At 45.8% G+C, this 25956-nt stretch overlaps 9 protein-coding genes across 9 annotated transcripts in view; 4 read left to right on the top strand and 5 right to left on the bottom strand.

Annotated features, from left to right (window-relative positions):
- Positions 1 to 7841: 7841 nt before the first annotated feature.
- SETTUDRAFT_163191 (uncharacterized protein) lies at positions 7842 to 9135 on the bottom strand. The gene has a single exon (XM_008027447.1). It carries the CDS (start codon positions 9025 to 9027, stop codon positions 7933 to 7935), a length of 1095 nt encoding a protein of 364 aa, XP_008025638.1. The 5' UTR covers positions 9028 to 9135; the 3' UTR covers positions 7842 to 7932.
- A 223-nt stretch (positions 9136 to 9358) lies between these two features.
- Positions 9359 to 10760, top strand: SETTUDRAFT_135742 (uncharacterized protein; the record flags this gene model as incomplete). The annotated part of the gene is made up of 1 exon (XM_008027446.1): positions 9359 to 10760. The coding sequence occupies one exon, from the start codon at positions 9359 to 9361 to the stop codon at positions 10676 to 10678; it is 1320 nt and encodes a 439-aa protein (XP_008025637.1). The 3' UTR covers positions 10679 to 10760.
- Positions 10749 to 12594, bottom strand: SETTUDRAFT_163190 (uncharacterized protein). Its single transcript, XM_008027445.1, has 2 exons — positions 12187 to 12594; positions 10749 to 12116 (listed from the first exon to the last, which is right to left on the bottom strand). The coding sequence occupies exons 1-2, from the start codon at positions 12427 to 12429 to the stop codon at positions 10914 to 10916; spliced, it is 1446 nt and encodes a 481-aa protein (XP_008025636.1). The 5' UTR covers positions 12430 to 12594; the 3' UTR covers positions 10749 to 10913.
- Positions 12595 to 12949: 355 nt separating this feature from the next.
- Positions 12950 to 14370, bottom strand: SETTUDRAFT_163189 (uncharacterized protein). Its single transcript, XM_008027444.1, has 7 exons — positions 14153 to 14370; positions 14051 to 14104; positions 13858 to 13953; positions 13629 to 13808; positions 13534 to 13578; positions 13378 to 13480; positions 12950 to 13324 (listed from the first exon to the last, which is right to left on the bottom strand). The coding sequence occupies exons 1-7, from the start codon at positions 14180 to 14182 to the stop codon at positions 13215 to 13217; spliced, it is 618 nt and encodes a 205-aa protein (XP_008025635.1). The 5' UTR covers positions 14183 to 14370; the 3' UTR covers positions 12950 to 13214.
- Positions 14371 to 15381: 1011 nt separating this feature from the next.
- On the top strand, positions 15382 to 16495 carry SETTUDRAFT_31455 (uncharacterized protein; the record flags this gene model as incomplete). The annotated part of the gene is made up of 2 exons (XM_008026876.1): positions 15382 to 15979; positions 16029 to 16495. 2 exons carry the CDS (start codon positions 15382 to 15384, stop codon positions 16493 to 16495), a joined length of 1065 nt encoding a protein of 354 aa, XP_008025067.1.
- A 1962-nt stretch (positions 16496 to 18457) lies between these two features.
- On the top strand, positions 18458 to 22910 carry SETTUDRAFT_41568 (uncharacterized protein; the record flags this gene model as incomplete). Its single annotated transcript, XM_008026946.1, has 4 exons — positions 18458 to 19473; positions 19523 to 19932; positions 19980 to 21197; positions 22825 to 22910. 4 exons carry the CDS (start codon positions 18458 to 18460, stop codon positions 22908 to 22910), a joined length of 2730 nt encoding a protein of 909 aa, XP_008025137.1.
- Positions 22911 to 23671: 761 nt separating this feature from the next.
- On the bottom strand, positions 23672 to 24028 carry SETTUDRAFT_19690 (uncharacterized protein; the record flags this gene model as incomplete). Its single annotated transcript, XM_008026750.1, has 1 exon — positions 23672 to 24028. One exon carries the CDS (start codon positions 24026 to 24028, stop codon positions 23672 to 23674), a length of 357 nt encoding a protein of 118 aa, XP_008024941.1.
- Positions 24029 to 24686: 658 nt separating this feature from the next.
- SETTUDRAFT_19689 (uncharacterized protein) lies at positions 24687 to 24917 on the bottom strand (the record flags this gene model as incomplete). The annotated part of the gene is made up of 2 exons (XM_008026749.1): positions 24687 to 24846; positions 24895 to 24917. The coding sequence occupies 2 exons, from the start codon at positions 24915 to 24917 to the stop codon at positions 24687 to 24689; spliced, it is 183 nt and encodes a 60-aa protein (XP_008024940.1).
- Positions 24918 to 25455: 538 nt separating this feature from the next.
- Positions 25456 to 25956, top strand: part of SETTUDRAFT_153885 (uncharacterized protein) — a gene marked incomplete at both ends in the record, with an annotated part of 5806 nt that continues 5305 nt past the window's right edge. Inside the window, one exon of the mRNA XM_008027443.1 lies at positions 25456 to 25881. Within this exon, the coding sequence (XP_008025634.1) occupies positions 25456 to 25881 (426 nt within the window). The remainder of the gene's footprint in view (positions 25882 to 25956) is intronic.

Here is a 25956-nt window from a genome sequence, read left to right as displayed (position 1 = left end):
AGACCGAGCAGCGCTCAGACAACGCGCTTAGATACTCCGGCATAACCTTTCTCCGATAAGTAAATAAACACCACGTAAGCAGAGTAGATAGCTCCTTATCGAATACAACCTCTTGTATACCTCGCGATTGCTCCCTAGAGCGCAGCCCCTTACAAAAGCGAATTAAAGAGCTACTAATATTATACGCTATAGGCTGCTATAGTATATTATAAGATCTTAAATTAGCCAGTAGTTAAGGCCCAAAGCGTAAGGTTAATCTTGCCTTCTTTATACAATAAGATAGCGTTACATTATAGAGACATAATGTATTCTTTATTGTGTTCGCAGTGCCAAGAAAAAGTGGCTAGCTCACTGGTTTGGCCGCCTCACTAGTGTAGTACGTTAGTAAAGATATTAACTTTATAATAAAAGATATAAAAGTGCTATAGCTACTAAAAATGTATTAATATATTAATACTAAAGCTTTAAATTTGATGTTTAATAGTATAGTAAGCGCTTTTAGCTTTACTAGTAGTATTAAAGCTAAAGTAAGTATAGTAATTAATATAATAACTTACTAGTTTAACATGGTTCACAAGGAAGTCGCTAACCCAAGCAAGTCGCTAACGCCCTACTACTACATCTACATTAACACATTATTATAGTTCTTTATTATAGTTAATAAACTATTATAATATACTAAATTAATTATCAGAATTACTACTATTACTTACACTATCTATCTTAACTACGTAGGTATAAGCGTTATACCTAGTCTGCTTATAACGCCCGCACTGCTACTCTCCTTACACCTTCTTTAACGCACTCTTACTATTACTATAACTACTACTTGCTTCTTTAGCTAATACTTCTTATACTTTACCTATAGTAAGAGTCTCTTTTATTTATACGTATTACTACTTATAGCTTTTATGCTTATTTAACTTATTAAGAGCTACTTAAAGTATACCTATTTTCTTTATTATAAGCGTTATCTTATATACTATTTACTAGGCCCTCTTACTTAGCTATATAATTTACTTAGTAAGTAAATTAGTAGAAGACTTATAGCGTTTTTTAATACTTTTTTAAATAAGACTAATTTAAAACTTAACTTTGCGCGCGTTACGTAGTATTTGCGCCTAATAAGTAGCTACTTATTATAGTAATTATATAAGTGTCTATTGTAACGGGCTAGGTAGCCCGCTACAGTACAGATAGCGGTGGCTATCTTATGTATCAACTACGCAACGATATCAGCAGCTCTGATATCTTGTGCCAGCCTTTTTGGCGCGGTGGGCGCGTTGTAGTTGCGTGCGCAGTCTAATAGGACTCGACCCGTTACAAGTGATAAAGTTGATAGGCTAGTAGGGCGTTAGCGACTCGCTTGGGTTAGCGACTCACTTGTGAACCACGTTATAGTAGTAATTATCAAGCTAGTACTACTTTAAGTATATAATTATAGTCTTCAATCACTACTTATAAGCTATTGAGTTAGTATTATGATTAGCTTTTAATAGTTAGGTCAGAAGTTCAAATAAAGCTTAGAAAAGTTATTTATTACTTAGTAATTAACTTATATTTTACTCACTTCATTATAACTAAATTTAGTAAATGGCTTAACTAAGCTATAAGTAACTTACAAAGTTTTTATTAAAATACTATTAATGAAAAATCCCTATAAGCTTGATGAATAACTCTTTAAAAGTATTGAAGAAAGCTTTATTTCAATTACTTAACTAAACATATATAATAATTTTTTTTATTTCGAATAAGTCTTTAAGGTCATATAGTATTTAGTTGAATAGGACTTTCTTTTAAGTATAAATGACGGTGATATATAAGTATATTATATAATGATACTTATTTAAACTGACTAAATCAAGTAAAAAATACTTACATTTACTTATTTCAGATATAGAATTAATGATAAGTATATCCAGTGACTTTTTAATACTTTGAAAATAGTATAAATCAATAAAAATAAAGTAGATGATCAAGTTTTTAGTCTTCATACTATACTTGAAGATATATGGAAGAATTCTAGTATGCTTAAGAAATAGCGGTATTAAGCTAGTTAAGTAATATTAAATCAAATAATCAGTATTAGCTATTTGAATGTTTATATACAAAAAAATCCTGGATACCAAAAAACTATCAAAATAGTTACCTACTACAACAAATACTTTTCTTACTTTATTCTTTTTAAGAATAAGCTTATATAAGTATTTAGACTTAGTTTTTAATAATAAATACTATAAAATAATTTTCAACGTCTTCCTACGTTATGAAAACCTCCAAAAACTACTTATATTGTTATGGAGCGTTATTCACCTCTAGCTGCGTGGGTGCTCTATAGCTATATAGGTTCTATTATAAGGAGTCTAATAGTTATTCTAACTACTTCTATAGTATATAGGCCTATATTCTAATAAGTATTTAGAGAATATGATTATATATTTTTTCTATATCAATATTATATATCTCTTTATACTATTTCCTCTACTCTCTAGTTTTATACCTATCTCTTAGCGCTGTCTAACTACCTTTTAGCTACTAGGATCTACCTTCTAGTTGCTTTACTATATCCTTCTCCTATTTAGAAAAAAAACTTTTTCTTTATTAGCTATTACTTAGATAGTACTTTTTTAAAATATAACCGCTAGCTTACTCTAACCCCTAATATAAGTAAAGAAAGTCTTTTACTTTGTAATCACTATTTCATAGCTCTCTTTTTACTAAGTTTTTTTTTCTTAGTAGTTTAATTTATACTATTATTTCTATTTCCTTTTTTAGTTATCAGAAACTAATTTTATTTTTCAGTCTTTAACTATGTAACTTATAGTATAACTTAACTTTTACTTTTAAAACATACTTAAATACTATTTTACTAAAGCCTACTTAGTTTCCTATATGCTGGCCTAGTTTTTTTTTAACTTATTGATAGTTATAGAGGCTTAAAGTAGTAGTTAAACGCTAGCGGTATTTACTTAGTATAACTACGCTTCTTTCTTTATTCTTAATATGATAAGCTTTTCTTTCTTACTTATCACTACTTTTATACTTTAGTACTAGTTACTTATTTAAGTCAGACTGTACTATTAGCGACTAATTTCTTCATTATTATTTTTATTCTACTAGTTACATTTTCACTATCATGAATGATTTTATATATTTAGCTAGTACTATAATTAAGGTTTATAAGTTACTTAAGCCTACTAATATATTATAAAGTAATAAGCTTGAAGCTACTTCTACTTGTATTACTATTAATTAGCTGCTAGTATTTAGAGTATATTTATTATTACTTACTTTTCATAAGTTTGCATCTTCTAAATAAGGCTCTAAAAATAAAACTAACAATAGACTTACTAGTTACTAGGCTAACGCCTTCAATAAGTTTTAGGGTAGGTTTAAAGGTGAAAGTAAGGTACACTACTTTTTTAAAAACGTTAAAGTAATACTTAGTGGTACTATCCTAACTTAGTATATACTATATAAGTATTTAAACTTTATATTCTTAAAAGATAAAATTCTAGTTTAGTATGAGTTCTACTTTATTCTTTTTTTATTAGTTTAAAGCTTTTTTTAACTTCTTTCAAACTTTGTACAAATATATTATAATAAGGTTATTACTACCAAGCTCAGTAGTGCTTTCTAGCAGTACTTATATAATCTATAACTTAAAAAATATAGTATTAAAAGCTACTTAGCTTATATTCTATAACGCTATTTCTTTAATTATTATTCATTTGAAATTACCATCATCATTTCTAACTTACTCCATAATAGCTTTGAAATTATAAGTAAGTATTTTGTTTTATTGAGTGCGTCTGAGTATTATATTTATAATAACTATTTTAGCGCTTTTTCTTTGTTTTATCTTAATAGCTATATATTAGGTTTTAAATCGACATCTTCTTTAGTCTCTGATAAAAATATTATTTTTACAGTTAGTATATATAGAGTAATTACTGATGCGCTTATTAGGCCTTTATATAAGTGTATTCAAATAGTTATCTAATACTTAGTAGTCTATATACTAACCATTTCCATAGTAGAGGTTTATAGTAGTATTTATTTCATTATAATCTTTTCTACTCTTTACTGTTTTCTTTTCATTATCTTTTAAACTTTAAACTTATTTTTACTAACTTACTTTTTTCTTATTTGAGTTTTATATTTATTAATATAGTATTAAGGCGATTAGTGCTATTAAAGAGTTTCCTACTCTTACTATTTCAAATAATATAACCTTTAAAAGCTTATTAACTTACTTTTTTTATTTTGTTGCTATTACTCTTAGTTATTTTATCAATAATCTTACTTTTATTATTCAGGGCTTTTTTTCGATACTGTCAAGTATAGATATATATTATCTATTAGAAATGAAAATAAGACGCTTTTAGATATCAAGTTTAACGTACTTATTATGACTTCTACTTCTAGTAATTTAAGTTGTTATACTTACTATTTACCAAAGGATATATGTCTTAAAGGGTCTAAGGCTAGTTTAAATAATAGTAGTTCAAGCTCTTGAAAGGCTTTATGTTACTTTTTTAGTAAATTTCAAAATATCTATAATTTAGTATATACTACTTAGGCTAGCTATACTACTTTTACTACTAAGTAGTTTGCTTATAGTACTGTTACTTCTAGTACTTCTTTTACTAAAGGTCTTTTAAGCACTCTTTTTACCAGCTTATTAACTACCTTTACTACTAGCTATTTGACTACTAGCCTTTTAACTTCTATTTAGCGTAACTTACGTCCTTATAGGCCTTTTTAGCTAATTACTTGTCTTAAAAAAAAGATAAATTCAACTAGCTTTTTTTTCTTTTAATAGTAACTATAATAATTCTAAATAGCTCCTTGAAATGTTTTATTTTTATATAGATAGCTTTTTAAATAGAATCTTATCTTCTTTTTTAAACTTAGTTCTTATAAGTAGTATTAGCTAGACTTATTTTTTTTATTTTTCTTTTATTTTTCTTCTTTTTCTTTTTTTGGATTGTTTTTTATCTAGCTTAATATAAGCTTTTAGCTACTTACTAAAAAGGCTATAGCTATGTAGTATAATAATTATATTAGCTAGTTAACTATAATAAAGCTTTTAATTATCATTAACGTCAAAGTATAGCGAGTGGCCGAGAATAGCGAGTGACCGAAAATGCCAAGCCCCCATCAACCTCACCACCGTTGCGCAACCATTACAGCGCAACAACAATAGTAAATTAAAATTAGAAAAGGCTAATCTATTTAGAATTAACCTCTTTATCTTGCTTGTAGGTGCGCGAGTTGTGTCTAGTCTCACCACAGCGTCTATAGCGCCTTTGCGACGGTTCGCCTACTTCAGCGCTCTCTCCCTTCTTTGCCTTCTTCCCACTACCACGCGCCCTAGACTCCTTTAGAGTTGCTAGTTTCTCTCCTTCTTTAATCATTAGAGTCTCTCCTTTCTGTAGCCGCTTTCTTTTGTGTGATCTCCTTCGCGTGGCGGCTTTATTCGCTGCTTTAAGCTTAGAGACCCGTTTCTTGACTAACACCAACTCATGCGCAATAGTAGTCGCACCTTTAACTAAGTTTTCAACAGCACCTAGCATACTTGTTGGTGAACTATCTAGGTGCATTTGAATCCTCTGCTTCACCAGCGTTAATTGCAGCCCTATTTCTAGGGTGTTGCTTGGGGTTTGCGACTGCTAGTGTAGATTTTTAGCAGCGGGTGGTGAAGGGGTGCGCAGCTTAACATCTAGCTTTAATGTCACTACCTCTGGGTCGTGTGGAACTAATCCAGCGCCTTAAAACCCTCCTAGGATATTATCCTTTGTAACTGTCTGAAAATAGGCTTGCTAGAAGGCTAGCAAGAACTCTATCTTAGTTATATAGTTGATCCTATTGCGCATTAGCTCCTCAGCTTAGCGCCCATATGCCCTCTTCAAAGGCGAAAAACACCCCACATCAAGAGGCTGCAGTAGATGGGAAGAGTGCGGAGGCATACATAGAGTAACAATCTTTGCTTCTGTGCAGTATTGCTAGAAGTTGACTAAGTTGTGGCTCTTATGACTGTCTAGAATGAGTAGGCGATAGGCTCCAACAGTACGCTCTTTTGTATGCCTGTTATAGTGCTCTAGCCACTTCATACTAAGCTCGTTTATTGTCCAGCTATTCTTAGAGACTACGAGAACCTAATCCCTAGGCAGGCTGTCTTCCTTGTACTAGGCAGAGAGGTGGTGCTTGCCCTGAAAGATGATAAAGGGTGGGATCGCCTAGCTAGCTGCGCTGACACAAACTACGCTAGTAACCCACTCTTTGTTGCCCTGCTGCAGAGATTTTAGCTTTAATTAACAATTAGAGGCTGTGACTACTGCTAACGAGTTATGCATGCCTATTATAAAGCCCGTCTCGTCAAAATTGTACATATTGTCGTCCTGGATCCCATACTTGGCTTTGGTATTCTGTACAAGGCGGAACTAGCCCTGCACAAGCTTAGGATCTTCACAGAGGGCTCTCTTGTAGTTGTACTTTTAATTAAACTTTATCTTAAGCTCTAGGCGACGCTTTATGAATGCTTTAGGCCAGTTAGGGCCAATAGGGTCGCGGTGGCGGGCAGCTAGCAAAGAATTAGCTAGATCTTTGACAGCAGAAAGGCGCAGCGGAAATCCTCTTGCATCAAGATCAAGAATATTCTTAATAATTACCTCCTCTTCTATTATAAGTAGTTTTATTAAGTTAGGCGAACAATCTTGTCGAGAAGGCTTTTCTGCGAGTCTTCGTCTTAGGGTACGTTCAGGCACGTTGTAGAGAGCTGCAGCGCGTGGAATGTTAATTGTCGCGTTGCATTTAATAGCCTGAATTGCAAGCTGTACTTAAGACTCTTTTAGAGACTTTTTTGAATGAATTTGTTAAGACATCGCGAGTAGTAGTGAAAGTTGATGGGGGCTTGGCATTTTCGGTCACTCGCTATTCTCGGCCACTCGCTATACTTTGACGTTAGAAGAAAATAAGAATTAAGGCTATCTAAGTAATATACAGAAAAAGAGATCATGAAAATAAGAAGAAAAAGTTATATAAGTAAGTATAAAAGAAACCCTTTTTTTTAGTTTTTAGGCTATATAAAATACTAAAAATTAAGTAATATAGCTAGTTTCTAAGCTTCACTTTTTTATTTCTATAACTTTTATTTTACCTATATAATACTACTAAATTTTTATTAATATACTAGCTATTTTTATATGCTAAAACTTACATCAGTATAGCTATATTATAGTAAGTAATATAAAATACTACTAATATTGTAGCTAAGCCTACTAATATAGACTTCTACTAAGTAGTAGGCTAGATAGCCGCTTAGTGGTAGGACGAATAACTTTTGCCAAACTCTTTCTCTTTCTCTCTCTCTCTCACTCTCACACTCTCACTCTCTTACACACACGCTCACTCACTCACTCACTCAAACACACTAATTTACTACACGTGCTGCGCTAATGGCTGCCTGAACTGCACACCATGTCCCCGGAACAGAGCAAGCTTACTTGGCCCCTTGGCGCCCTTCCAACCGTCCGTTCCTTTGTTCGTCCATGTGCATGCACATGCACCGACTTATTTTGGGCCCTGCGCCCAGGTTTGCACTAACGTTTCGCCTGCCTACTAAGCGCCCCGTTAGTGCTCCGTCCAGCCAACATGGCCCGTCACATGACCATTACAGTCACCGGAAAGCCAGTCCAAAAACGCTTCTTGCATCAAATGTCTTGTTACATCTAGACCTATCCATTCGCGACTACAGTACAGGGACTGCAGCCCACCACAAACAGTACCAGTCTATTACGACCGCTACTAGGCCTCGACTTCTCAAACTAAACTCTGTAGTAGACACAAGCACACCTGGCTCAACATTATATACAACATGTTTGTCGTGGGTATCTTCAAAAACAACACATTACCACGCGCCACGCACCATCATACGCCAGACTCTTCAGCAGCCTCCTGCTTTCGTATCTGCTCTTCCAATCTCTTCTTTTCCGCTTGCTTCAGCCTCATCATGGTCACTTCTTCCAAGCTTGGTGTTTTGGGGCTGAAGGAGAACTTGGGCGTTCCGAGCGGTGTCCCGCCTGCGCCCTTACCCAGTCCTGGGCCCACCGACGTTCGGAAAGACTTGGTCTTGGGCGTCGAGGGTGCCGTTGATCCATCGCCGTTTGTGGGTGATTTGACGTCGGGTTCGCCATTGGCCCAGCTGACAGAGTCGAGAGAAGCATAGTCAGACTTGCCGTCCATGACAGCGGCATGTGCGTGGTCGATACGTGTGTAGACGATGAAGGCCACCGCCATGACCCTGCGGTGCTTTTCCCCAGAAGGTCGCATCTTCTTGTCCTTGCCCATGACCACGCTGTCAACCTTGCCGTATCTCGCAAACATGCTGGCCAGCCTGTCCTTGTCCCAACTCATGCTATCGCCCTCTCTTTGGAACCGCACCTTGACTGTGCGATCAATCTCAGAAGATTCTCCCGGCCTAGCCGCCTGGGCGTCGGGGCTCTTCTCAACGTCCATGAAACTGGCCTCTTCCTCTTCCTGACGCCTCTTCTCCAAGCGTTCCTGCGCTTCCTTCCTGCGCCTCTTGCCATCCTCGGCCAATCTCTGTATTTCCTGCTCGCGCCGTTCAGCCTCGTTCATGTCCTCAGCCCTCTTCCTTTTTAGGCTGTTCATAAACTCCTTGCCTTCGCGCTCTCTCCGCTCCAAATCGTCCTTCATCTTGCGCCGGCGCCCATCCAGCAGCTCGTCTTGCAGAGCCTTCTCGCGCCGCCTTGCCCGTGCGCGATCGTATTCGCCTTTGAGCTTTTCGTCCATGAGAATGTCGCGCGCCCATCCCAGGGCAATGAAGCGGTCGGCGGCATTCTTGTCGTCCGGGTTCTTGTCGGGATGGTAGCGTATCGAGCTTTTCCGGTACGCCTTCTTGATAGCGGCTGCTTCGGCATCGAACGCGACGCCGAGCAGCTCGTAGAAATCTTCCGTCGTCGACCTTGCGAGATCCTCGAGATCCTTGTTGGAGTCGCTCATTGCGCCAGCGGGGCAGCGGCGTGCTGCGAGAGAAATGCGACTCGCACAGTCGTGAGTCTGTCGATGCTTCTGTTGTTGTGCGCGATGCTTGCAGTGAGCCCAGGTCGCAACGTGTTGTGAGGCTGCAGAAGGAATGTCAATGAACAAGGCGGGAGTGGGAGAAACATGTGAGCTGAGTCGCCCGCTAGCTAGCGCGCCTTCCTCCTCGGCGCACATTTTCGGAACCGCGTCGGAAGACTGGACTTGGTTCGACTGCACGCAGAGCTCCTGCTCCCACCCTTGACCTTCACCCCACCCCATGTCCGTCGCGTCGTCTATCAAGCGCGCAGTCATGGAAACCAGCCCAAAGGATAGCCGCAAGGTCATTGAGGGCATCTTCGCCGTCAACAAGTCGCAGTGGGCCTCGTCCGCCGGCGTGTTGCGCGACCTGCAAGACCACTTTTCCCGCTCCACGCTCTTTGCGTCATGGCTCGAGAGTCAGAAACGGGCGCTGATCTTGTCGCATGCGAAGCAAAAGCACATCAACAACCTCAAGGTGAAGCTCGGCCACGGCGGTACTCTGGATCCAATGGCCACTGGTGTCTTGATTGTCGGGCTGGGAAAGGGCACAAAATGTCTGCAGCGCTTCCTGGAATGCACAAAGACATATGAATGCGTCGTCCTATTTGGCGCTGCCACGGACAGCTACGATGCGGTAGGAAAGGTGGTCAGCAAGGCGGGATACCATCATGTTACCAGAGAGCTAGTCGAAGAGAAGCTGGCGCAGTTCCGCGGCAAAATCATGCAGAAGCCGAGCGTCTTTTCGGCGCTCAAGGTCGATGGCAAGAAAATGTACGAGTACGCAAGAGAAGGCAAGGAGATACCCGAGGTAGCTGCTCGGCCTGTCGAGGTGGAGGAACTGGAGCTCGTCGAGTGGCTCGAGCCGGGCAGCCATGCTTTTTCCTGGCCAGCCGAAGAGGTGGATGGCGCTGAAATGGAAGGCGCGAAAAAGCTGCTCGGTATCAGGGAAGAGGATGCAAAGATGCACGCGAGTACCATGGCACGCAAGGCACGGAAACGCTCTCGGTCGCCAGAGAGCGATAGTGCCCAAGGCGCTGCGAGGCAATCCAAAGTACCCAAATCCGACGCCGAGCCAGTCATGTCTGGCGCTCTACCGTCAGAAGACGCATCTGCCGAAAAAGCCGAGACCTCGTGTGAGGTTGCTGCGCAGTCGTCGCCATCGCAACCTCCAGCGGCGCGCCTCCGCATGACTGTCACATCTGGCTTCTACGTTCGCTCTCTCTGCCACGACCTTGGCCTCGCCTGTTCTTCACTCGGGCTCATGTCCTCCTTGGTCCGCTCACGACAGGGTGATTACTCGCTTGGCAAGAATGTCATTGAACTGGCCGACATGGAGCATCCCGAGAAATGGGAGCCTCAGCTTCAGAAGCAGCTGGAGGAGTTTATGGAAAAGGAGGGCTGGGAGGCAGAAGAGGTCGAGGATGACGAGACTTGGCAAGCGAAGAAGAAGGAGCGCATGCAGAATCGAAGAGAGCAAGACCGCGACCGGAGCTACAAGGGCGGTGGCAAAGGCAAATGGAACAAAGGTAATGCAAACCATGGGCGGAGCAGCTATTCCAAAAACATGAACGGCGGCCAAAAGGATAGTTGAGATGATGATGATGAAACCGTCTTGATCTACATGGCATTATGATACCCTATGAAAATCTACAAGACTGCGCCCCGTACTAAGCACAAATAAAATAAAGTAAAAAAACACTTGGTATCGTTTGCAGGTGCCACGTGAAGACGAATATATGCTCCTAATCCCAATGCAAGCCTTCGCCACCCCGATGCAATGCCAACAAAAAGAAAGCGCCCCGCTTCCACTAGATGCCCTACATTTCCTAGACGTTGTCTGCTCTCGAATTCCTTCGGCTCATGCTTTGTCTCAGGCTCTGGAAACTCCTTCGCACAGGATCGTCAGCACCTTGCAATCCTTGCTCCTCATCCTTTCTGTCTTCATAGTTTATAAAGAGGAACGACAGTACCATGATGCCAGCACCAACCCAATAAAGTGCACTGGCGTACTGTGAATCAAGCACCATCTGTCCGACCAGCGAGCACGGTATCGTCAGACTAAGACCGACTGTGACGATGAGCGGAGACGTGAGGAGCATGGCGTAAGCCCAGCAAAAGTCCGACACGAGCGACGAAGCGCTATTGATGAGGACAATGTTGAGGATGCGCGAGGTTGGGGGGAGCTCAAACGTCTCCAATCCAGTCAAGTGAAGAATAATGAATCCCGGCCAGAGGAGCAAGACGTTGGACAAGCCAACGAGGCCGAAGAAGAGAGGCATGTTCACCCTGGTCTCATCACCAATTTTGGCCTTCATGAAGACGGTGTAGAAGCCGTAAAGAACGGCGGATACAAAGGCCATGACATCGCCTATTGCCAGCTCGTGGGGCGTCTTGTGGGGGAAGGATCCCCGATTTTCGTCCGTGCCGCCGGATACGTCGACCATGGATATCAGCGCAACACCACCCAGCGACGCAAGAACACCGACTAGCTTGAGCACAGTAAAGCGCTCGACGCGCATGAGCGAGCCGAGCAAGAGGGTCCAGATACTGGAGGTGGAAGACAGTATGGTAGAGCTGGCGACGGTCGTGTACTCTAGACAAGCAGCTGCAAAGTAGTTTGCAAGGAACCAGAGCACGCAGAATTCGAGTGCCAGTCGCGCCGTGTCGAGCAGCGTCAAGCCGTCATCCATGTCCAGCCTGATGTCCTTGGCCCCCCCAAAGCTCTGGGATCCTTGGGCCGAGGACGAAAGCAGTACTTCGGCTGCTTCGTCGTTTCGGGGCTTATGCGACGATGGAGAGGAGGAGCGGGACCCGCTCTGGCGAAACAGCGACCATTTTCCGGCTCGTCGTTGCAAAAGGTCGCGCAGTCGGGCGAGGAGTGGCTGGTGGGGTTGGCGAGCGGTCTCGGGCTGGTGGCGGTCGACCCACAGGTGGTGCAGGAGCATGGGAAACAGCGGTATGATGAAAAACGAGGTGTTTACGTAGGTGACAAAGTAGGGCTTGGAGTACGAGTTGTCGGCAAATATGGTCTGCGCGCGCGTTAGCCTGCATCGCCGTGGCAAGGAGGCGGGCAACTTGTCGGGGCCGGGGACAACGTACACTGGCCAGGAAATTGCTGGCCGTCCACAGAAACACAGTCGCAATCAAGAGGGCAATGCCCACGGCGTGCCTGACCTTGCCCGACCATGCGCCCCTCTCTTTGCCATCTGCCCACTGACTGGCCTCGGTCGCCGGGCTGTCGAGGTAGTCCTGGCCGCGCATAAAGGCGCTCTCATCAGAGACGTCACTCACGCGCGGGCTGAGGGGCGTGGCTTCGACGAGCTCCTCGCGTCGAGGGATCATGGCGGCGGGCTGTGCAGGCGACGTGTGCGTGTGCGTGTGCGTGTGTGCGTGTGTGTGCGTGTGTATATACGGGCAGGCTGCGCCCGTCAGGGAGGATCTTCGGGTATAAGCGGAGTCACGGCTGGGAGTCGTGTCGCGGCATCAAAGGGGATAGGAGAGCCCATCAATTGGCCGGCGAGGGGGACGAGCAGGAGGGGGAGCGGTTTTTGGTGGCACGGGGTGCTCGGGCGAGACACGCGGACAGCGGAGGACTGAGGTAGGCAAGGTGAGTAATATGGCCAGGGAATCGCGGGTTTCATTAGCCCGCAATGTCTCACCTGCGCCTGTCTGCCGGTGCCTGTGGCTGTGGCGGCTATCGGGCTCCCCTTGGCCGCTAGCCGCATTGGGCGTGGCGGCCCTGCGCCACTACGGCTGCCCGGCCCCAGCCACCCCAGCCACCCCACCACCACCGTCATGGTCACGTGTGCAGCCGTCGGAGCCAATCCATCACAAGTACATATATGCAGTTGCACTGGTACTCGGCGCTGGCATCGGCAGCCCGGTTCAGGCTGCCAAACTATTTGCATTGGACGCAGGGCACTGCTATGCGGCGAGGCGGGCGAGGCAGGCATCAAAGCCCCTCCGTGAAGAATACTTATGTTCCAGGGACCGACGACGCTTCCGAGGGCGAAAACCATGTCAAAAACACCAAACTCCGTACAAACTCCAGATGCACGACGGCATTGCGGCACATGCACATGCACTTGTCCCTCTCATGAGCCATGCTGATTTCGTGGCGGCATACACTAGCATGCGCAACCACCCTCGTTGCCCTTGAGGTCGATCGGGATGGTCTCGGGGAAGTCGTTGCTGAAATCACCCACGTCTTCCTGTGCAAGCGCTTGTCGTGCAATCACTATTGGTGTCAGTCATCGACAGCCGGGCTCTGCCAGAATGTGCCCGACATACCTTCAAAAGCTTGCTCCACGTTGATGGCCTCCTTGGCACTCGTCTCGAAGTAGGGAATGCCGCCCTTGGATTGGCAGAAGGTCATGGCGCGCTTGGACGAAATCTGCGTCTTGGGTCAGCCCTGCCTTGGCCATGCCAGCCGCGCATATCGCTCACCATTCTCTTGCTTTCTTCCACATCAATCTTGTTGCCAATAACAACCTGCGCCAGTCAGCCACGGCCGTGCTGCAGTCTCCTGCACATGCACGTACAAAGGGAAAGCTTTCTGGGTCCATTGGGCTAGCCTGCACAAGAAACTCGTCTCTCCAGCTGTCCAGTGTATCGAAACTCTTCGAGTTGTTTACGTCGTATACGAGCACGCAGCAGTCGGCGCCCCGGTAGAAGGCAACACCCAGTGATTGGAAGCGCTCTTGGCCGGCCGTGTCCCACAGCTGTCGCCAGTCAGCTGGCCGTCGAGTCATTCGGCCGAGGTACTCTCACCTGCATCGTCACCAGCCTGTCATCAACGAGCACCTCTTTGGTCAGGAAATCGGCACCGATGGTCGCCTTGTAGCTTGCGCTGAACTTCTTGTTGACCTAGTCACTTGATATAAGCGCTGCCTGCCTGGTATTTCCACGTCGCGGCCTGTGCCCGAGGGGAGGAGCGACGTCGACTGCGGGGGAGGTTCCGTACATATTGGTTCATCAAGCTCGTCTTGCCGACTCCACTGTCTCCGAGGATAATGACCTGCGCACGTTAGCCAGGCTGCGACGGGCTGCGGGGAGCTCGCGGCACCTTGAGAAGGACCTTCTTTCTTGAGGCCATGGTGTAGTGTCTGCGTGCAGAGCGTCGAGGCTGGGCACGGCGCAATTGACCTGGGGCGCGAAGCTCGGTAGCGTGCAAGGTGGCGAGCCGGGTCGAATGCGGGGTCGTGGCACAACGACGTCGACGGTCGCTCACTGAGTGGCACGGCTCGCGCGGGGGGGAGGACGAGGGCGAGGTTCAGGTCGAGCAGGACGCGCGGTAGAAGGCGTCGTGGGCGCAGGCACGGTACGGTGAAGGAAGTGTGCAGCTTCGTTGTCACCCATGGATGCATGCTTGATGTCAAGCCTGCGCACGGACGCGGCGCTAGCCGCCCGCCCCCATCACAGCTGCAATCATTTGATAACAGCTGAGCTTGGACCACCCGCGCGCGCACCTGACCCTTCTCGTCTCGTCTCGTCTCGTCTTTCGTCGGCCTCATGCTACACGCTCTCCGTTACACTCTCCTCTACTCGGCCAACCGCGAAACACCCATCACGCCTCCCTGATCTGCATCTCGTCTCGTCTCGTCCACGCCGGTCTGGAGCTGCCAATACTTGCCATGCCCGGAGACGCAGCCGTGCCGCCAGTGAGGCCACGCCTTCTCGATCCCACCCTTTTGGAAATTCTCAGACCATGACAACCCGCTTCGTGAACATGGACAACTGGAATTTGCATTACACCAAGGAAAGAGCGCGAGAGTGCCGGCTCAGTCTTTCGGCCCCAATCATTGTCCATCTCTGCAAGGAGACGAATTCAGCTGGCCAAACAGTCATGTCAAGTCGTTATTGGCTTTGGACTGCCTATATATGAGCGCATCATGAAGTCGTGGGGTTTGTACCACCACCGTGCCTTTTGTTGCGTAACAATAGCATTGGCTAAGGGAGCGTCCGGCACAAGTCCAGCGCTAGCCTCGGCAATCCTGCAAGCCTTCCACCGAGGCGGCATCGCTTTTCCCATGTCCTCTTCTATGGTGCCTCTGAAGGTGACTTTGCAAAGGTTATTACATTTGTTCCGTCACTGACACGTCAATCCAAAGAGAGCAGTCGTTCGATGACAACCTCACAATTTCCCGTGTGGGGATCCGACTGGCATTGCCGAAAGTCTTGGTTCGGAACCAGCGGTAAACATCTTATATATCCCATATTGCACACAAAGGAAAAGCTGCATCCCTGACTCGTTCTCCCATCATTTGACTTCCTGATCAGAAGAAGAAGCCGGCAATGTCGCAAATAAGAACGGCCAGTGTGGACACAGACAGCATACCCGCCACCATGAGAGCATGGCAATGGTTAGCCTGCACCACAACTCTGGAGGAATCGATACACATGAACGAATCAGCACCGCTACCGACAGAAAATCGGCCACTCTCTTCCGGAGAGTCTTTGATACAAGTTTACGCCGCTGCTCTCAACCAAGTAGACTACAAATTAGCCGAGCTCCCAGTCGTTGGCCGCATGGCAATCCCAAAGCCCGCCACGCCTGGGCTGGATTTTGCCGGCAAAGTAATGCGGGTTGGACCCGATTGCAATGTTAGTGTTGGGCAAATGGTTTTTGGCAAGTTGGAGCCCAGACAGCAATTTGGCACTTTAGGAGAGTATATTATAGGCTCAAACGCTGGTACTGTGCCAATACCTCAGGGCGTAACGACAGACGAGGCTGCGACACTTGGCGTCTGCGGCCTTGTTACTTATCAGTGTATTGCACCAAATGTGAAATCGGGTGATCGCGTCCTGATCAATGGTGGATCTGGTGGAACAGGCACTTTCGCGATCCAGATTGCAAAAGCGCTAGGCTGCCAGGTCACGACGACTTGTTCGGGTATACATGGTCTACATTTCGATGTCAAGAGCAGTCTAACTGTACACAGATGCGAACATCCAGTTCTGCAAAGACCTTGGGGCTGATGAAGTGATCGATTATCGCAAGAACGATATCCTCTCAACCCTTGCAAACGGCTCGCAACAATACGACCTGATTCTGGACAATATTGGCCACTCATTTGAACTTTACTGGAAGTCGCCATGGTTCACTAGACCTGGAGCAAAGTATGTGCAGGTTGGGTCACAAGTCAGCCTACCTTTCATCTACGACCTTGCGTTCCGCTTCCTCGTTCCGACGTGGCTCGGCGGCGGGCAACGGCCATTTTCCTTCGGTTTTGCTTTAACGAATTTCAAAGATTTCACTGCCTTAGCGAAACTAGTCGCTGATGGCAAAGTGGTGCCTGCGATAGATGACGTTTATGAGTTTGAGCAAGTTCCCAAAGCATACAAGAAGCTGAGGACTGGTAGGGCAAAAGGCAAGATAGTAGTGAGATTAAGGAGAGACGGACAGTAAAAGATACCTAAGCAACTTTGCCAGCGGCACTGTTTTTTCTACCCACGATTTTTGCATTGCAAATCTATTCTTGATACTGTATAGCTCGTTGAACTTTGTATCAATACGGCCATCTCTTCAAGAACCGTTCGTTCAACAAAAATAGACTAAGGCAGCAGTACCTATTCTAAACCGCCGAGCCTGTTGGACTTGGTATGGTGCAGTAAGTAAGAAAAGCTTTGCTCAACATGTCAAGAAAACGAGTGGAGAATTTGGAAAGGTAGGACATCCTTGAATGAGTGCCATAAGTGTTTTCAGAACCATATCATTGGTATCCATCATAATACCAGCCAGTGCATTCTGCGCAGCTTCTGCGTCCAACTACTTACCACTTCTGATCCAGAAGTTTCCCTGAAGTGCTATCTATATGCATATTTGTCTTCAGTCTTTCTGCGGTCGTCTCTATCTCCTGACCACCGCCTCCAACGTCGGTAGTGGCCCCACATGTCTTTCTTAGACGTTGTTCCTTGCGTTATGAAGTTTGCACTTTCGAGCTATAGATTCAAACAGTAACCATTTTCGTGCTCCCTATTTGCCGCATTTATTTTCTCAGCTATCGCATAACCGTGAATTACACATGCGACTCAAAATACTTAGATTTAGTGTTACAGTGATCTACCGGCAGGACTGGAGCTTTGGGAAACCAGGGAACCAATCTATTAATGCTGAAATTCTAGGACACAGCTGAAAATTGACCACATGATATGCATCCACAATTGAATTCGTTGTAATATCGATCTCCCTAATGTGCTGGTTGTTGACCGAACCTGTAGTAGGAACAGTGTAAGTGAGATATCAAGTTCTCATAGTAAAACGTCTAGACGACTTTTCATCTTCTGTTGTCTGAGAATTTAGCACACTGACACCGACCCAAGTTTTCTACACATCAGTTTTTGCATTGTTAATTATCCTCTTACTTCTCATTCTTTTCATACTCTCGTCACTATAACCACTTTCAAGCAGAAAGTAAATATTCATCGCCATAGCCGCTAGAGCGGTCAGTGCCCAAGCTAGTACACTATCTACAGTTACTACTGTAACATCCTTCATCGATACTCCACAGTTCACTGCGACTGGGGTTGGCAAACCGCTGAACCCAGACGAGCTCGAGGTCTTGATGGCCAAGAAGTTATACAGTCCCATGTCTTGAACAAGAGAGCTAGGACTTCAATTCGTGCGACCTTCAGCAGAGCATCTGCACCGATACCGAAAACGCTAGTGCCCATCATATCTGGAAGGATATGGGCCACAAGATATGCTATAAGTCGCTTGTTCAGATTAGGGTACGTGTGGCTCCTTTCAAACAAACCGTATAATCTGCCACGCAACTGGAGAGATCTCATGCAATTGGTAGTCAAGCGATATCAATGTTTCAAGGAAAATGGCTTGTTCTTGGTACGGAAAGGGCATCATTCGAGGAGTAAGAGCAAATAATTACGAGAGTAGAGGAAAGGCTGAGACTTTCCAGCTGTTGTCTGAGTGGTCTCTTCGAGTAAATGTGAGAGATGGTGAGTCTATGAACTCACTACGTGACTGAGAGTTTCTGCCTTGAGACTTAAATTAGGTTGAATCTACATTATCCCATAAATAGCTCATTGCTTCTTGTTTAAGCTAGTATAATATCAGCTGCAGCTACCAAGCCGTCATGTGGCGTAAATTCCTGTGGCCAATAACGCTAATCACTCGGCATGATAAGTACCTCACAGCTTCCCTGATTTAAACTGCTGCTGTTCAGCTTCAACCCCGCACCTCCTTATTCACAACGCCTGACCTAACTTCACAGCACTGTCCCGAAGAGCAACCCAAAGAAGTTGCTTTTTAGAACCGCGACACTGAGGAGAAGGATTGTCAACTATAAGTAGGTTCTAGTGACCGAAGCGAAATCCTATATCAGCAACCCATTCTTCAGCCTTGTCCGAATCAATGTCGAAAATTGCTACTGGCGAGAACAAATGCAAGAAATTGTTCCGCAAGCTTTTGAAAAAGCCGACTCAACCTCCACTTCAACCTCAGCCTCAACCTCAATCTCAGCCTCAACCTGAGCCTCAACCTCAATCTCAGCCTCAACCTCAACCCCAACCTCAGCCTCAACCTCAACCTCCAAATCAAACTACGCAATCATTTCCTACTGGAATCAAACAATGGGTATCCTGTAAAGATGCCAAGATCGATATTTGTTTCATTCATGGTCTGACAGGCAATCGAGATACCACGTGGACAGCCAAAGGACAAGAGGAGCCATGGCCCCCGAAATTACTACCGTCTGAGCTGGGGGACCTCAAGTTCAGGATCATTACCTTCGGTTACGATGCGTACATAGTGCGCAAAGGACACGCATCCTCCAATCAACTAACGGACCATGCGGATAAGTTCTTACAAACACTGACTATGGATCGCGAGAAGAACGAGGCATTGGAAAGACCTCTTATTATCGTTGCACACAGCCTCGGTGGCCTCGTAACCAAGCAGGCTCTTCTAAAGTCCAGAAACAACCCAGAAGCGCATCTGCAAAACATGTACAACATGACTGCGGGAATCATTTTCATGGGGACACCTCATACTGGGTCTTGGATCGCCGATTGGGCGAAGATACCGGCCGATGTCCTGGGAATTCTGAAATCATCCAATACTTCATTGCTAAGAGTATTACGCACCAAAGACGAGTTACTACAGATCCTTAATGAGGATTTTCTGTTTCTGCTACGCAATTTACGGGAAGGCCCTAAAGACGCAAAGAAGCTCAATGTGACCTGTTTCTTTGAGGAAGTCGGATATACAAAGATTGGAAAGATTGTATCCAAGCAGTCAGCTACATTCGCATCTGATACGCCTATCAGTGTTCACGCGAATCATAGTGACATGGTCAAATTTACCAGCGTCGATGATGACGGGTTTCAGAGCTTGGTAGGAGAACTGAGGAGGTGGACTAAGGCGCTTAGGTAAAACCTAGCGAAATTTAGCTCAGAGAATTTAGCTGATAGCTCGAAGTGGGTTTACTAAGCACTCAGCCCCATCTGCTGAATCTTCCGACACTCGGCCACGTGATGTTATGGAGATGGTGCTGAGGCTTGTCGGCCTTGCTGAATCGCAAAGGAGTCGCAGTGCAATGAGGCGATGCCTAAGAATCCTCAATCTGGAAGACGATGCAGCCACCCTCTTCAGTATAAGGGATGCGTCTAATAAAGAAGATATTAAACGCAGAAGGAGTATCGAGCACACCATAAGAAATGCTTACCGAGGGGCTATTGGGAGATGTCTCCAGTCGCTTGCGTTCGATGCTATGATGGCTCGAGAAGAAGTCATTCCTCAACCCGCGACTCATACTTGCCTGTGGATTTACGAGGAATTAGAATACCAGAGGTGGATCTCCAATGAGAAATTATTACTCTGGATCAAAGGTTTGACTTGTCTCGCTCTTGATGACGAGTTCGCTGATGTTTTAAAGGCCATCCTGGGTCCGGGAAATCTGTTCTCATGAAGAGCATTTTTAAAAGACGGCAAGAAGAGCTCGACGGCCTCTCAACAATCCTGCTGAGATTCTTTTTCAATGCCCGCGGATCGAGTATGGAAAGATCCAGCGAGGCTCTTTACAGAACGCTGTTGAGGAGTCTCATGCTCGAGAGTGATGTATTGTCGTGCGAGATAACGACATCGTACCTGCTCAAGGAATCTCGCGGCCGCAATATCCAGTGGAAAACATCTGAGATTGCAGATATGTTCCATGAAAAGATTGAAAGTTATCAAGCAAAAGATATAGAGATTCTGATTGATGCCCTCGACGAATGCTCATACACCGAAGTGCTTGAGGTTGTCAGACGATTTGAAAGGTCGATCGATGTCCCGCGGAACGGTACAACATTGAAAATATGCTGGAGTAGCCGTTTCTACCCAAACATCAGTTTAGCCTCTGTTCACGGAGTCGAATTGGTAATCAATATCCACAATACCAAAGATATCTGGAAACACGTTTGGAGCATCCTTCCGATGAAGTCGAGCAGGAAACTACAAGACATTGGCGAAACCATCATTTCACGTGCGCAGGGCACGTTTTTGTGGGCTTCATTGGTCACCAGCAAGTTGAAAAAAGCATATGATGCTGGTAGTGGTTTGGAAGAACTGGAAGCATTGCTAGCAGATACCCCAAACGGCCTGACGGAGCTTTTCCTCGAAATCTTCAACAGGCCTCAATTTCAAGAAAAGCAAAGACAAGACCTTCGTAAAGTCGCTTCCCTTATCCTTGGGGGAGTTCGTGCGTTCACGATAGATGAATTGTACGCAGCCTTGTACCTGACGGTCTCAGATCTTCCGGTATCATTCAGCGCCGTCACACTTGAATCAGATCGCGCGCATCAATTCAAGAAGAAGTTGACCCACATTTCAGGAGGTTTGATCGAGGTTGTTGTTATTGACTCGCGAAAGGAATCGAGGTCCAGGAGCACTGCAAGACACTGGCGCAGACGAATACCATGGGCTTCGCGTACCAGAGTCCAGGTAATCCACGAATCAGTACGGGAGTTCTTCCTAACAGAAGGCCTGACCATTCTGGGTGCACGTTCGAAAGAGAGTTTCCTAGCCGAATGCCATTTACGTATTCTCTGTGCGGGATTCAATGGTCTTGATATCCTACATAAAGAGCTTCCTGTCATGGCCCCATTGGATGACAGTATGACCGCTTCGCAAAGGGATTTCATGCTACGATCTCTGGTCCCTGAAAGAGCATGGAAAACACCCCAACTGCCATTTCTGCTGGATTATGCCAGAAACCATATTTTCACACATTTTGACCACTTCTATCGTTCATACGACAAATATGATGAAGATCACTCATCCTCACAACCGCCATCAACCGATATGTGTAGAAGGGCTTTATTTGCTTATCTGCGGTTGGCTTGTTTCGAAATATTCCATCATGGTGGTCTCGAGAAGTCTATGAATGAACAGCTGAGAGTTATTTCCAAGTACCACGCAGCATACGGAGCCGAGCCGGCGACTTTTGCCGGCGACCTTGATTTCCCGAACCGTCTATTAGCAGCTTCTGAGTTTTTGAGGAGAAGAGGAATATTCCTTTTTGAGGAAACTACATGTCTCAACCATGAGTCCTCGGATCTTGTTTATTTTATGGCTGTCTTCTCTGCGAGGTTCTCTCAGCAGTCTTCTCACTCGTTGACAAAGATCAACATACATCCGGAATCGGATTCACAAGGGAGTGAGATTGACATATCATCAGCTACTATGAGTGAATTAGGAACGTCTGGAGTGGCACCAGACTTCTTTCTTTTCGGCCTCTCTATCGGTGTGCCCACTTCAATAGCACCACGATTGGCAATCCCTGGCCGCCTAGCGTCGTCTAACCCTCGCAACATAGATAGAGAAAAGGTGGTTTTTCCTGTGTACGTTAGCCATTGGCAAGTGGTAAGCGATCTGGATACAGGCACTTATGGCCTATCATTTGCATATTCCCAAAGTGTACAGGAAGGACATCTTACTTTTTCCGACCCCTCTGAGCTGTGTTGTAGGCTTTTTCATCAAGCATCACACAGTAATTATAAGTTCATTCAAGAGGGCAGTTGCGTATTGAGTTGGACAGTTTTGGATTACGAGCCGGACAGAGAGACCCTCTTTGAAGAGATAAAAAGGCCGGATCAGTGGGCAGTTGTTGTGGGATCGTCGAAGAGTTAGAAGGGTGTTGATGTGAGTGTAGTACGGCATAGTCAATACACACCAATCTCAACTGAGGCTGATTAATATATTATATGAATGTAAAAAAAATGTCATATTTTACGGATATTGCATCCATCACAGCAATTTTACCGGTGGCATTACTTCTCTTTTCACTCGCTATCAAGTCCATTGTAACAATTTTCATTTATTATTGGATAAAATGCGATGTTCATATAAACTTCCCGACCATGACCATCAATGCTTGGAGATACATGTGGTAGATGGGCCACCAGTCAATATCGCCAAAATTCTAGCTTTTCACCATGACCACCTAGTGATCACCCTGAGTAGAACCTATTGAAGCTACACCTGGGTCTCCAGTGCACTCAGACAGATAAAAAAGATGACAAGATATTTAGATAGCGTGTAGATAAGATAGATCGCTTTGATAAGTATAGCGGCTTGCTAGTCCTCAAGCCGCAATCTTCTACCTATTGACAGTTCAATTTCAACACCAACGCGTATGGAGGCACTATAAATAAGAAGACCTCTGCAAACAAAGAATAGGCGCCCTGGGGGGCGTATTGACCACACAATTCGTGCTTCTCGAAGCAATGACTTTGAACCAGGCAGCTCGATGTCCAACTTTCACTTCAACTTTTCCAGATATACGACTCCTACCGATATAAGCGGCGACGAAGCCGAACAGTATTGAGCAGACTTGGGCATCTACACTTCTCCGATCATTGTCCCTCTTGAAGATACCGCTCTTTATGGTCTTGGCCGAGACCTCTATGTTCTCCTCAACAACGATGAGTGCGTTTTACCTAAAATCGCATATGGATTCCGAATACATAGGGCTTTCAAACACCTTGCCAAAATCCATAAAGTGCAGAAAACACGTGATACCTGAGCTGGGATGCATAATTCCTGCGCATCTAGGTTTCCTACGCATCCCACCTGAAGCAAGCGTGTCATTTGGAGTTAGGACTTTCACAACAATAAAAATCATGATTATATGTGGTGAGTTCAGGGAGATGGTCTGGCGCAGCAGTACGTGGAGCACCTTACGGGCAGTGTTGTAGCCATAATCTTCAAAGATAAAAAGTACGTGATTGCTACCTCAAGCAAGACACGGTCTACAAGGTACTTTGTTAAAGCACAACTTGCCACACGAAAGGTCAGCAGGGACCAGCACCGGCCCCGAGACTTGTTCGGACCACTATTGAAAGTGAGCGTGTTCAAGAAACTAGCTGGATGACTATGTAGATGGGAGTAAGAGTATTTCACTGTAACTAGGTACTCTGATCAAATACGTCAACGAGACTTTTGAGCTTAGGCAATCGACTTCTCATAAAAGACACCATTGGGCGCATCAACATAGCTCCCGAATTTCTCTCGTTGGACGAATCCGCATTTTTCGTAGAAGCGTCTTGCCTTTACCAAGAAGTCTCCGGTCTCCAATACCAAGACAGATCATCCTCTTCCTCTCGCTTCTGCTTCGAGTTGGCCAAGTATGCGTTGGGCGATGGATGAGCCATTGCCTCTGTCTCGTCGATGTGCTGGATGGACAAACATCCTCTTGATTTCGGCGATATTGCTGTACGCCGGAACGGATGGGTGGTGCAATGGTCGAAGGCCACCACAGCCGACTGGAATACCAGAAAGATAGGCGACAAGAAAGATGGGGACGTTGTCGGCAGTGGGAGGAGTGCCTGGATCATCGCTGCCAAGAGAGAGTATCTCGGCACGCTGTTGAGCGCGAAGGTAGACACTGTCGGGATGGTCCCAAGATTGAAGAAGAAGGACGACGTTGTTGTTTGCTTGGGACATGTTGGTCATGGTAGTGGTAGCAAAATGGACGCCAAGTCAAGGCGTCGGCCAGTGGTGCTTGGTAGAGGTTGAAGGCACAGAGTGCCTATTCACTAGGCAGTGAGTCATGACCAAGCTCGTGTAAGCTCTGCCATTGGGTGGAGCAAAGTGGACTCCGTGACACGGCGACGGAGAAAAGACGGGGAGAAGAGAGACTGGAGGAAAAGCAAATGGCAGAACTGGGTTGGAAGTGCAGCCATGGTTGGGTAGAGGGTTCAGTTTGGCAGTGCTTTGCTCTACAGCTTGTGCTGTGTTCTGTCCAAGATGTCGCCGCTTGGCAGCATACGGGCGAAGAACAGGTTGCCCGACAGTCACATGGTCTCAGACTCTGTCTGCTGCAGCCATGAGTACGGCTGTAGCTATGAGCACGGCTGTAGCTATAAACATTGCTACAGCCCGTAACGGAGCTGAGAAGGGGTGCAGCTTTAGCAGCTTTTTAAATGTTGCTAAGTTATTTAGGGTCCTGCGGAGCTTATATATATTATATTTTTTTATAGTTTATAATATTAGTTATACGTAGCTTCTCTAGCTTCTCTTGCTTTGCTAGCTTTTCTGGCTTCTCTGGCTACTCTGGATTCTCCGGCTTTTCTGGCTTTTCTGGCTGTTCTGGCTGTAAGTACTAACGTTCTGGCTTTTCTGGCTTTTCTGGCTTTTCTGGCTTCTCCGGCTTTTCTGGCTTCTCCGGCTTCTCCGGCTTTTCTGGCTTTTCAGGCTTCTCCGGCTTCTCTGGCTTCTCTGGCTTTTCTGGCTTTTCTGGCTTTTCTGGCTGTTTTGGCGTTCTGGCTGTTTTGGTGTTCGTTATGTGATGAGAGCTTGGCGGAACTAACCTAAAAACAGAGATTCCTAACATCTTGGCACGTATTTAATAAATGACAGTAGAGCTTCTTAGGACTAATAAGAATTAATTCTGCCGACGAAGTTCTGCATTTTGAGCCCCTATGGGAAAACGATGACTCAGCTAACACACGTGACTGATTTTAATATGCAGCTAAAGCTGCAATGAGCACGGCTGTAGCTATGAGCACGGCGCTAGAGCGGCACTAGAGCGGCGCTGGGAGCTCGCGTAAGCTTGCGGGCCAATCATAGCGCGTCGAGGGCCTGCATCGCCACGCGTTCGCACTGACAATGCTTTGTAATCGCCTGTGATTGGCCCGGAAGCTTCCCGGGGGTCACTAGCGCTGCGCTAGCACTAGCGTCATGAATGGAGCGTCAGCGTCTGATGGAGATGCAGATAGCAACGACATTTGCCTGTCTGTAGCTTATGTAAACGTCATGCCCTACAAACTTGTTTATAACTCGCAAAGAAAACAACAAAAAGGCATGTATCCTAATTCGCAACAGGCTCGGAAACAGGCACTTTCTCTGCACAATATCCCTGCTCTCGTGCTATGGCGATGCCCCCACCCACCGGCGGCACCTGGGACTGCCATGTTCACTGTTTTGAGCCCGACAGATTCCCCTTCAAGACACGGCGGGCCTACACGCCGCGACGCGCACCCCTCGACGTGCTTCTCCAGCAGCTGCTCACCACCAATGTCATGATTGTCCAGGCGTCGATTGAGGCGTCGTGGCATGGCCTGTTGGCGAGCCTCGAAGACTGCGGCAAACGTCCGAAGCTCTTGTCGGGCCTGGTCCGCGGCACCATCCTCGCCGACGCCAGCACGCCGCTTTCGGGCTTGACCCATGGCCAGATGGAGCGCATGCATCTCCTGGGCGTCCGATGCATCCGGCTCCACGGCGTCTATGGAGGCTCCGGCCACGACCCCGCGTGGGCCCAGGGCCAAATCACAGCGCTGGCCGAGCACCTGAGGCCAGTGCAAGCTGCTAGAAACGCTAGAAGAGACCAAGAGATCCACGTCTACGCAGACAACCAGGCAGCAACATATAGG

This window comes from Exserohilum turcica (assembly GCF_000359705.1).
Source record: "Exserohilum turcica Et28A unplaced genomic scaffold SETTUscaffold_2, whole genome shotgun sequence".
Classification (NCBI taxonomy): Eukaryota; Fungi; Ascomycota; class Dothideomycetes; order Pleosporales; family Pleosporaceae; genus Exserohilum; species Exserohilum turcicum.
This window is presented reverse-complemented; position numbering and strand designations above follow the sequence as displayed.